The 12,875-nt window shown below is 40.0% G+C and overlaps 1 protein-coding gene across 2 annotated transcripts in view; it reads left to right on the plus strand.

Annotated features, from left to right (window-relative positions):
* Positions 1-4,587: 4,587 nt before the first annotated feature.
* The window catches only part of LOC125464155 (voltage-dependent L-type calcium channel subunit beta-2-like), a 330,964-nt gene continuing 322,676 nt past the window's right edge, over positions 4,588-12,875 (plus strand). The window contains exons 1-2 of one of the 2 annotated variants that reach the window (XM_048556296.2): positions 4,588-4,802; positions 6,496-6,588. In XM_048556296.2, coding sequence (XP_048412253.1) covers positions 4,734-4,802; positions 6,496-6,588 — 162 coding nt within the window. In that variant the 5' untranslated portion in view covers positions 4,588-4,733. The remainder of the gene's footprint in view (positions 4,803-6,495; positions 6,589-12,875) is intronic. The other variant, XM_048556321.2, reaches the window with a different exon arrangement.

Consider the following 12,875-nt stretch of genomic DNA (forward strand, 5'->3'; position numbering starts at 1 on the left):
GATCTTGCTTTTTTGTTGCACAAAATGGAAGACTACACTTTTCATATGAGGGTAAAATTCACATTTGCTCTGTTTGTATGCTGAAATTTTAGTGTCATTTGTCATCAACCAACAAGAAATAACAAACCAAACAAATGATCACTTCAGATGTTCAAACATCGACAGTTCTAATTCACATCTTTAATCTTCCACAGGCCCATCAAATGTCTCACAGGATGCATTACAGGAGGAGTGTGAACACTGCACAGAGGAAGATGGGGGGAATGTAAAATACATCAGATATTGAGCCCATTTCCTTCCCAACTATTCCCAGAGCCATTTATCCAATATAATGAGTAGGGAAAGGACCAGACTGCCATCGTTAATTCTGTTGATACCCTCAACTTTCCTTTTAGTAAAAGTTAAGGACATCAATCTGCCTGCAATGTAGCAAATTCTGGACAGGGGTTTGGCCTGAGCACAAAGGCTACTTCTAAACTGACATTTCCTGTGTGCATTTCAGATTGCCCTGCAAGATGTCACTGTCAGGTCTCCCTACCCTCATCCTTCTCCTCCCCTACTGAGTAGTGAATACTGAGAGAGTGCAGCACTGTCAGAGGTGTTAAAGTGTGAGGCTGGATGAACACAGCAGGCCAAGCAGCATCTCAGGAGCACAAAAGCTGACGTTTCGGGCCTAGACCCTTCATCAGAGAGGGTGGGTCTAGGCCCGAAACGTCAGCTTTTGTGCTCCTGAGATGCTGCTTGGCCTGCTGTGTTCATCCAGCCTCACATTTTATTATCTTGGAATCTCCAGCATCTGCAGCTCCCATTATCTCTGTCAGAGGTGTTGTTTGATTGAGGCATTAAATGAAAGTTCTGCCAGCAGTGTCAACGGTCTAAAAGATTTCATGGTTGAAGAAGACCAAATGAGTGATCTAAGTATCCTGGCCAATATTATCTCTCAATTAATGTCACTAAAATAGACCTTTGTTGTGTTGCTTCTTGTGGGAGATTGCTGTGTGCTGGTCTGACTAGCTCAGTTAGTAGAACATGAGACTCTTAATCTCAGGTTTGAGCCCTGCTTTGAGTGTTGCTGATTTCTCTGTGTGAAGCCCCATCCCTTCAGCAGTGTCACTATGACCACAATGAGTTTTTAGGGAGGGGCGTATATACTGCAGTGGTAGCATTCCCTACTGTTGAGCCACCTGCTCCAGAGATGAGTCTGAACAGATTGATTATAAATATCTGCAAACTGCCTCAATACCTAGTGAGCCAAGGGCATAACACAAAAAAAAGTATGTGCTGTGTTCAGATTGGCTGCTGCCTTCCACATTAAATCAATACGTTAAAAAGTATTTCATTGGCTGTCCAGCAGTTGTGAATGGCACGATATTAAGGCCAGTATTCACTTTGTCCATGCTGGCTCTTACAAATACTCGCTACACTCAGGATGCCACCCTCAGTAGGATTGGTTAGAATCTTGCCTTAGACCTTCATGTTCACTATCTCACTAATATTGTTGAAAAGTGCTGTTCTGATTATTGCTAGCAAGTGAGAAATGACAGTGAAGATGAAGCAAGGGAATGTGATGGAGGGTACTTTGATCAAACTGCTCCAGCTTCTCATCTATAGTACCCCTTCTTCCCTCAGTCACAGCTTCACGTGGAACCTCATCCTGATGACTGAAACCAGCCCTGTACAAGTGCACAGAGTGCAGTTTCTCACCAGCTCCCACAGCTCCAAAGCTTAGAGAAAGTCAAAAGAAAATCTCAGCAGTTAGAGCATGGATCTGAACAGCCTGAAACTACCTGACCACATCATGGAGGATTGGAAAAATAAATGGGAGAGTACATTCACAAAAATGTTATGTTGTTAAGGTTCTGCTTAGATTTTGAGCCAGGTAAAACTTGATGCTTGCTCACCTTGCTGGTCTTGCTATTCTCGCCAGTTGCCTAGTAAGTTGCCTCTCATGTGGGAGTGAAAAGGCAAGACATAAAGCCAAGCAATGATACATCGCACAGTGATGAGTTGTTAATTGCAGGGTCATTTTATGTTTGGGGAGGTGGGAGGGTTGGATTGGTGGGAAGGGCATGCATGTTCGGCATGTGGTTGCCAGATGGTGCAATGGTATAATCTAACTATGCCACTGAGGTATCCTGCACCTCAAAATGTTTCACTACTGGTGCCAGGCTCCCAATCCTCCTGTTCCTCCTTCTCTTCCTTTGCAGAGAAACCTCCTCTCCTGCATTTAAACCTCACTGTAGATGTACATTGTGTCAAGCACAGCCCAACACAAACACATTTAACACCCTGGCTGGAGCATATCAAAAGGCACCTTCTGATTCATTCAACATCAGAAATGCATCTTCTGCATCCCGTTTGTTGTCTCCATTGCACATTGCTACAATTATAACCATATGATGCTGCACTGTTGGACATCATTGCTTGAGCTCCTCATGGGTGTCATTTGTCACATTTTAAGATAACAGCCTTTGTCTCCAAGGAGCCAGGCTGTAAATCTATTCTGAGGCCAACATGCTAAAGTGCAGTAGATTACAGCAGAATGAATAAGTCACAGCAGCTCCCTGGGAATCTTTCACACAACTTTGAGCTGATCTTTTCATGGTCTCCCACATACACACTGCAGTACATTGACGGAGTAAAAATTCCTTCATGCTCATGAACACCCAAGGAAGTGCCTTGATACCCACATAAATGCTGCACAGGTGAAAGACAATCAGAATCCAAGGAGTGCTTCCTCATTCTGAATGCGCGTATTGATTGCAAAGTAACTACAGTGTCACCTGGTTAAGCTGTCACTATTCATCCCCCTCTCTCCCTATTTATTCCAGTTCCCTCCCCCCATCCCCCTCTCTGATGAAGGGTCCAGGCCCGAAACGTCCTCCCCCTCTCTCCCTATTTATTCCAGTTCCCTCCCCCCATCCCCCTCTCTGATGAAGGGTCTAGGCCCGAAACGTCAGCTTTTGTGCTCCTGAGATGCTGCTTGGCCTGCTGTGTTCATCCAGCCTCACATTTTATTATCTTGGAATCTCCAGCATCTGCAGTTCCCATTATCTCTGATACTATTCATCCAGTTGCAATTTACAGTTTATATTTATATTTGTAGTTTGCATATATATCCTGTAGACTCCTGGAATGATTGGAAGTTAAGGGCAATTGTCACTTTAGCAGCAGCCACTGGCAAAGATGCTCACTGAATCCAGTGGGAAGCACGTTTTCTACCAGTAGATCGCAGCACATACCATGAGCCTCTTGAGATCCTGCTGTTCAGCCATGAATCTATAAAACCTCTGATGTAATTAACACTCGTGTGAGCTACAACTGCTGTGCAGATTTGCCAGAAGAAGGCAGTTGCTGCTCCTCGTGTAAAGTTCAAGGTAAAGTATGTGAACAGCACTAATGCTGATATAATCAATGACAGACAGAAAGCCTCCTTCAATGCAGTAGAAATGACACCATATTGGAAATCACTCACAAATTAGTGAAAGTACACAAACTGTGTACAAATACTGAGAATGCTGTAAATCTGAAATAAAAACAGAAAATACTGGAGAAAATCAGCAGCATCTGTGGAGAGAGAAAAACAGTTCACATTTTGAGTCTATTTCACAACTTCAGTGATAGCACACTCTGGACACAGGCAGTGAGAATGAAAACCTCTCATTTAGTTAAGGATGGAGCTGATAAGTGTCAGTTCTTATTGCCGTTTTTGTTTGCTTGATATTTCTTCAAATTCCCTCGACTGCTCCCTTTGAAAGCCTTTGCTTTCACCATTGGGGTCCTGGAAGCTGTGGGCCCATAGTTAATTACACTGTAGGCTTCCTCTCACACTCTAATATGGCTGTTTGTGGGTAACATTTCAGGTGACAGCCTGACTTTCACACATGGGTGGGGTGCATTGTCACTTTCACACATGTTGAATGTGGAAGTTAAAAGATTTGGAGACAGCAAACGTATCCGGTTCTCTCCATGAACTTAACGTCAACCAACACCACCACCCCGACCTCGGCCAAATGTATTGGGAGCCGATTCCCCCAGCTCGAGTGGTGCATTTCACTCAAGGGTATTACACCGTTCTAATAGCTGGTTACATAGTGAGCTCCAGTGGCGACAGACTGCAATATCCACAAGCACATGTATGTATGGCCCAAAGGTTGAGGGTATGCAGCTTGAACAACGCGAGTGATTGTCAGATCTGGAAGTTGCTGAAATGTATTAACCTCTTCCTTCCGAATCCGGAAAGGCGATGGGTTGTATTATTGTGATGAAAAGAGCATTTAGTGATGGGCGCATTTGGCATCCCAAAGAAGTCGGCAATAAAGCCCCTCCCTCTCTCCTTCCTCCCCGCAGCCAGGAGGGCGGGGATTGCCTGAACCTTACATGTCTTGTAAAACCAAAGCACATCTGCTTTCCTTTTTTTAAGAAAAGCGTGTGGCACTTGTTTCCTCCGCGATGCGAGGTGCAACAGTCTCAGATTGAGAGAGGGAAGAAAACAGCAAACCGCAACTAAAGGCGAGGAGCCAAGTGCTGCTCCCACCCCCTTGTGGATGGAGCAGGGAATTTTCAGGGTGGGTTCTCCTTCCTCCCTCCCTCCCTCCCGGGCTTTGGGGGCGATGCCAGTTATTCAGTGATTTCACCAGCTACCGGGAAGTGAAATGTCCGTTTTCTCTCCGCTGGAGGGGATCAGTCCATAGCGAGCGTTCTCCTCACTGAGAAAGATCCCAGTCTGTCAGATGGTTCACAGCGACATGTCCAAAGCGCAGGAGATTCGGATGGGTATACTGGAAAACCCCAGCATGCAGGTAACTCGTAGCTTGATAGCAAGACATTTTATTCTCCCAAGTTTCTATTGTAGTTTTACACCGGTGTGCCATTGTGTGTGTGTGTGTGTGTGTGCGCTCGTGCCAATCTCTGCACGTCTATGTGTGTGTAAATATGTACCTGTGTGTGTACATAGGTATGTATCGATACACCTACATCTCGTAAGACTTGTTGAATGAACGCAGTAGTTTGCAGACTGCCGTTAACTGCTCGCCCATTCAGCTGCTAATATCTGGCTGTTTCTCTTCTGGCAAAGTAACAAATTGTACCTGCTTCTTACGAATGTCCTGGGGTGTGTTTAAAGTGTATTGATTCGTAAAAATCCAGTGGAAATCTGCCAATCTCTTGCAGCCGGGGATCTTCACACTGAAAAACGTACTCAGTTAACAAGCAGGTAAACTGAAGCGAACTTTAAGATCGCATTAGAAAGTTTTTTTTTTAACTGCCTTACCACCGGCTACCTGGTCGGATACAAGAGCTCGAGATCGACTCGCTGAGCTCTTTAGGATACATTGATCTAACTTCTTCCACTCCACTGTTAAATTTGTAATTTAACTTCGTAGATAAAATCCAAATTAAGGTCATCCTGTTATTTCTCGGTTTCTACTTAACGATAAAACTTTATATTTACATTTTTAAGGCATGAATTATTATTGGTCAAATTGCTTATGCGAAGAATTTATAATAGGATATTTTAAATACAAGGAGTTTGGCTGTGGTGTCTTCCTGGTTAACATTACATTCATTTACATGTAAACAAAGGAACATTGATTTTAACATCCAATATTCTCTCAAAAATAATGCATCATCTAAACATTGAAGTAATTTTTAAATAGAATGCATTGACATCCTTAGAAAAGCATTTGACTTTTATTTAACCATAAATTTGTGTTGACATATTTTTTGACAACAATGGCTTCTCACTAATGCTTTTGAACCTCCCCAGTCAAGTGAAAGAACACTTTATTGGAGGATCTTTCAGGATGGCAGTCCCTCAGGCTCATAAAATATTTTTCCCCCAATAGTTCCGGGAGTTTACCCCATTATTGACAGAAATAATTAACAGTGTACCTGTATCTAGATTATAAACCAGTGCACTGTATGATTTTAGACTTTAAATCCCTCCAGAGCATCAGTTTGTGGATTCAACAAAGTAATCAGTGATTTCAAAACACTATTTTAAGCAGATTTTACATGGAGTGTATTTGTAAAAGAGAATGCGACATTGTATACCTGTTCAAACTAGTAGCTTTTCTTTGGTCAGCCTATGAATTTTATGTAATGGCTAATTCTTATTGTTACAGACATGTGTAAGTCACTCAGCCCTGAATGCATTATTTGTGAAAGAAATAAATTACCATGTTCCTTCAAGTTAAATTGTTGGAATATGCAATTTTAATGTTTTCTTCAGTAAATTAGCTGCAATATTGCACCATTTTCATCACTTTGCAAAATGGCAATTTTTTTCTGATTTGAGTTTGTTTTTCGTTTTGAGCACACCTGTGGGTTTAAATTTTGTGGCTAATTCTCAGAAATATCGTTTTTAATTTGTTGAATGACTCAGAAGAAGGCCATTTGGCCCATTGAATTTTATTCCTTTTGATTTCACTAGTTAGACTGAGAATTAAGACTGACTTCCTGAAGGTGATGATATTGCATTATTATTTCTCTCAGATGTCTGGAAAAGGTGCAATTAGGAAAAACAGATTTAAAGGATCCGACGGGAGCACCTCCTCAGATACCACCTCTAACAGCTATGTGAGACAGGTAAGATCCAGATCTTATATGTTTTAATTGCTTTTTGATGAAAAACGTAATACCAATAATCATAATTCCAAAGATAACAATGTAACTTTAAGACCTAAACAATAGGAGTCATTGTGTTCTGTGCCCGTAACAAATCAGCCTTTGCTGATTTCATTGGGTAGATCACAACAATGACTGTGAAATATAGTGATAAAGTATACACCTCAATCTTTACTTTCTCTAAGATTTTACTTTTTTTGGAACAAAAACAGGATGACAGATTGAATAATAATAATAATATTTAATGCCTTGATTTTTCAGAAAAAATCTTTCCTGGCCTACTGTAGACTGAAATCACCTACATTCATGATATTGATGCACTTTGGGCCTGAACTCCTAGTTCAGCTCTAAATCTGAAACACCCCTCTTACGTATTGTAATATACTCATATTACTACATTTAGTGAACCCTTAAAAAAGGCCAAATCTGTCAATTTGTATTTAAACACAGGTGCAAGCTATGACCATTGGCTTTAGATCTGCTTCAGTGTTAATATTTTTTAAAAGCTTTACATCATTGGAAAGGCAGTATCAAGAAGGCAATTCATCATCACTTTCTCAAGGGCAACTGGGAATGGGCAAAAAATGCTGGCTAGCCAGCGATGCCCACATCCCCCAAATGAATAAAAAGGCTCTAAGATGTTACTCTTAAATTTGAAAATTGTAAAGGTGTTGTCTAAATAAAATGAATCTTACAAAGCATATGGGAGTAAATTCTTTAAAGATGGCTGTGTCCATTAATAATTATTTATTGTAGCATTCTTTCAGTCATAGGAGACATTAATATGGTGAAAGGGAAGCATTTTTCCAATATTCCCCAAAAATAAAACATTGCATTTGTTTTAATCTCATATAAATATAAAATGTCGACCTGTTGGTCTTTGAGTGTTGGAAAGGTGTCAAACAGGCACGGTGAATACCAGCTGGCTGAGAATTAAAATGTTATAAGTAGCAGCCAGCTAACACTGCAAAACATATCGGACTTAGAAGACAGACAATAGTGTGAAATGGTGACTAAAGATATATCTGCAGGAGTGTGACAGAATATGTGACAGAGCATAACATGAAACAAATCAATCGGAATTTTACTTATTTCATTTTCTTCAGTGTGTTAATGTTGGACTGAGCTGTGGCTAAAGGCTGTCAAGGAGACCCTCATATCCAGGCTAATCAAGTCAGCGCTGTTCATGTTGGACTGTTTTATGCTTTTGATTCACAATAAATGCATTCTTGAATGGATGATGTTATTAATAGAGGCTGTTGTGATGTAGAATTGTGTTGCCATATCAAGCAATTGCTTGTTGCTTAGTATGCCTAATCTAGATATATTAATTTGCTATCAATATCTAACATTCTTCCCATTTTCCCATCCCTTTTACATACTTGTTTGAAGGCAAAATGGTGCCAACAAATCTCTTGGTGCCTGGTTTCTGAAATAAACTCATCAGCAATTGAAGACATGGTGTGAAATACCATTAGCGACTTATAAAAAAAACCTACTTCCTCTGGTGGATTATGTTATCACACCATGTGAGTGTGTTTGTCACTGTCAAAGAACAGGAACACTAAGCTTGGAAAAAAACTCTTCAGTAAAAAACAATGAAATTGCAAGACTTTGAATGTTTTAAGAAACTGACATCTTGCAACTTAAACCTAAAAACACTCGAACGAATTGTAATTTCAATTATGATTTCAATTGTTGTCAACTGTAGCTCAGAAACCAGCTATCAATGTCCTTCTGTTCAGTTGTTATTAATTTGATACGTCTGAAGACAGCAGCTAGTGCAGTTGAGTGTGAAAATACATTAAATTATGCTAATATTTTAGCTACAGTGTCTGATAATGTTTTTACAGGCATTGTATTGATGAAATGCTAACGGGGAAAGGTTTACCTAAATTTCCTCCTCATGCGACAACTGTGAAAATTACACAATAATATTCTTCACTCGACAACTTACAGAATTTTCGTAAAATTAACTTTTATTTTGATGAGCACACTGATAAAACTATTACAGCAAGTAACTTTACAAAAGAAGTTGTTGAGTTCTGAGGGAAGGGTCACCGGACTTGAAACGTTAACTCTGATTTTTTCTTCACAGATGCTGCCAGACCTGCTGAGCTTTTCCAGCAACTTTGTTTTTGTTCCTTAAAAAGAAACATGACCTGATTTTGAAACTAGTGGGGTTTTCTGTGGAGAATGCAATAAAGGATTATTTTTGGTATTACCTATTACTAAAACCATACAAAAACATTAAAACAAGACTGTTCAAATTTTATTACTCATTGTCGAATTAAATTGAGCCTGAATTCATATTATCCAGTTTATTGCTTTCTGTCCAAATGATTCCAGTTCCCTTGCTTACAATTACATCATTTTAAGATTGTTTTTCGTTGTCAATTGCCAAGCTGAATCATAAATCTAGTCGAAAATTCAACAACCTAGTTACTTGGTTCAATGTGTTATAGGTTGTGATTAAATCCACCAGTATCATCTGAGATTCTCTGAGATAGGGATGGCAACTGGAATGTGGTCCTTTATTACATAGCGAATGGAATATTAAAATATTGCAATTTTCATAAAACTATACAAGGCAATAGTCAGATCACACCTCCTATACTGTGAAAAGTTTTGGTCCTTTTATTTGAGGAATGGCACACTCTGGCAGTCTACAGAAGGTTTACCAGATTGAGCCCAGGTAAAAAAGGGCTTTCTTATGAGGAGAGTTTGAATCAGTTGGGTGTGTACTCATTGGAGTTTAGAAAAATGAGAAGTGCCCTTCTTGAAACTCATTAGATTTCTACAGGGTTTGTTAAGGTGGATGTGTAAGATTGTTTCACCTTGTGGCAGAGTTCAGAATTGGAGGGCATAATCTCAGTAAGGGGTCACCCATATGAAGACTGAGATGAGGAAGGATTTCTTCCCTGAAGGTAGTGAACCTGTGGAATTCTTTACTGCAGAGCTGTGAGTATTGAGTAAAGTGAAGCCAAGTCGGAGGTAGGCATTTGTTTTTAAACAATACGGCTTATGGCAAGAGGTAGGCTAGGATTATCAGAACTGCCATGATTCAGTTCTTTGGTAGAGCAGACTGAATGGGTCAAATGACTTACTTCTGTTTCTATGTCTTGTGGTCTTAACTAAGATCCTTCGAGTAGATTCCCTCAAGGCTTTTTATTGAGGTTAGTTTAAGTGACTGAAAGCAAGTGAAGAGGGATACTCGCATGAAGTCTTTGCATAAGAGGTATGGCCCTCCCACCCAGACTTAGGGATACACAACAATACAGAGTTGTCAAGCAGAGGCTGATAGCCACGTTCCATACCGATGAGGCCGGTCTCAACCAGGATTTTGGTTTTTCACACTGCAGATGACCCCACCAGACTACACACTCTCTCACAAATACGCATACATAGACAAACGCACTCACATGAGCGTACTCACACAGACCATGTCTCATACATACATACTCATACATACTGACACAGTCATGCCTTGTCTTGCTCAAGCAAGCGCACACACACTCTCTCAAACACAAACACACACACACACACACACACACACACACACAAACACATATGAAATCTATGGGGTGAATTTGCATTTGAAGATTTGTAATTGCAGATATTTTGTTCAAAAAGCACACAATTTGTAGACAGTCAATGAGGCATTTTATAAATCCCTACTTTGGAAACAAAACTCATCTGACTTTAAGTTAATACATAGCCAGAATCTAAACAAGGCCCCAGATCTAAAATGTGTTGCCCAATGCTCAGATGTCACCTCTGATCTGCTAATAAAGCCTTTAGTTATCTTGGGACAATGACTTGAAAGAAATTATGGGATTTGCATAATTATCCATTCTAACCAATTAAAGATTTAACAGCCATCCTCGGTTTGTTCAATACATTTGCATCAGTTCTCTTGCTTATAAATTCCGTGTCTGATACTACCTCCCCTACTTACACCTGAAGAAGGAGTGAGACTCCGAAAGCTTGTGTCTTCAAATGAAACTGTTGTGTGATTTTTGACCTTGATAAACAGTTGGTCTATTATATATGTAATGTAATTAGCTATTACATACCATGAGAATCTGTTATGATCTTAGATTAGATTTAAATTCACATTACTGTTTAGCTACATAGAATTTATCACTGAACTGAAACTGGCTAAATCCTCCTAGGACCAGTCCTTCTACATTGTAATGAGCAGAGTTTATCTTGTGATGATAGTTAATCTATTCAGATACTTACTGCCTTGGGAGCACGTTGCATCACTACTGTTGTCCATTTCAGAGGTAAGATACTTGTCACTCGCAATTATTCTTTCCAAATTCACTACTGTTGTCCATTTCAGAGGTAAGATACTTGTCACTCACGATTATTCTTTCCAGATTCCAAGGATTATGTGAAAAATGTTTCTCATAAGTTCTTTGATACATATTTAGTGCTTGTCTTGAGGTTGTGGCCTTTTACCTTTGGTTCTGGTTGGAGTGGTGTGCATAGTTTTGGTTGCCCTGCTATAGGAAGGATATTGTAAAACTGGAGGGGGTTCAGAAGATTGACCAGGATGTGGCTGGGACTGGAGGGTTTGAGTAATAAGGAGAGCCTGGGACTTCTTTCACTGGAGCATAGGTAGTTGAGGGGTGACTTTATAAAAGTTTATAAAATAATGAGGGGCATAGGTAAGGTGAATAGTAAAGGTTTTTTTTCCCTAGAATGAGGGAGTTCAATACCAGGAGGCATAATTTTAAGGTGGTAGGAGAAAGATTTAAAAGGAATCTGAGGGGCACCCTTTTCATGCAGAGGATGGTTCGTATGTGGAATGAGCTGCCAGAGGAAGGGGTGGGTGCAGATACAGTTACAACATTTAAAAGACATTTGGACAGTTATGTGAATAGGAATGTTAAGAGGGCTATGGGCCAAACACCGGCGAGTGGGTCTAGTTTAGTTTGGGAAACTTATTTGGCATGGACGAGTTGGACCAAAGGGTCTGTTTTTGTGCTGCGTGTCTTTGACTCCATGCCTGTATAATTTTTAATGACTCTCTGAATTCTCGAATTGCGTTGTCTTTCAAAGGCTTATTTCACTGTGACAATTTGATTGAAGATCTCTCTTTTCTGAAATTGTCCACCTATTTCCAGATTACTCCATGACAGGAGACATCATCTGAGTGTCAACCCTGTCAAGCATCCTCAGAATACTTTTCACTATGATAACCTCTTTTATTCTAAACTTGTAGACCAAGCCTACTCGATGTATCCACTTAAGACTAACAGTTCAAGCCAGAAATAAACCTTATGAGCCTTCTCGTTGTCTGCAATGCACATGTAATCCCTTTATAAACAAGGAGACCAAAACTGAAAGCAGTACTCTAGTTATAGCCCTATACAAATTTCCTAACTTCCTAACTTCATGTTCCATCTCCTTGCATTCAAGGTCAATATTCTGAGATAATAGGAACTGCAGATGCTGGAGAATCCGAGATAACAAAGTGTAGAGCTGGATGAACACAGCAGGCCAAGCAGCATCTTAAAAGCAGAAAAACTGACGTTTTGGGCCTAGACCCGAAACGTCAGCTTTTCTGCTCTTAAGATGCTGTCTGGCCTGCTGTGTTCATCCAGCTCTACACTTTGTTATCAAGGTCAATATTCTATTTGCTTTCCAAATCAATTACTGTACTTTAAATCACAATCATTCCATTTTCTCTTTTTAAAAATAATATCTTGTTTTTGTATTCTTCCTACCAAGTGAATAAACTCTCATTTTCCTGTAAAAGGCTGCATCTGAGCAGAAGGTGCGGTGAGTTGCTAATACAATTTCCCCAGAATCACAAGGGTTTGGCTTCAAGTCGAACTCCATGTCCTGAGGACACAAATCAAGCTGTAATGTGGAAGCGTTGCAATAAAAAGCTGCTGACCCTTAATGAAACATAAAACTGAGGCTCCTTTGACCTTTTTGAGTTGCTATAAAAGACCCCTAAACCTAGTTTGAAGAACAAGTGAGTTATCGCTGGTGTCTTGATCAATATTTAGCCCTCAATCAACATCACAAAATTGGATTACTTGGTCATTATTGCATTGCTGTGTGTGAAGCCTGCAGTGTGCACATTATCTCCAGTGTTTCCTATGTTATGACAGCAATTACAAGTCAAAATAATAAGAACTTTATTGCTTTGATATCTGATGGTTATGAAAAGCTATACATAAATGCAAATTATTTTTAGCTACCGCATCTTTGAATGTTTAACATAGAAC

Source organism: Stegostoma tigrinum, chromosome 2 (genome assembly GCF_030684315.1).
Source record: "Stegostoma tigrinum isolate sSteTig4 chromosome 2, sSteTig4.hap1, whole genome shotgun sequence".
In the NCBI taxonomy this organism is placed as follows: Eukaryota; Metazoa; Chordata; class Chondrichthyes; order Orectolobiformes; family Stegostomatidae; genus Stegostoma; species Stegostoma tigrinum.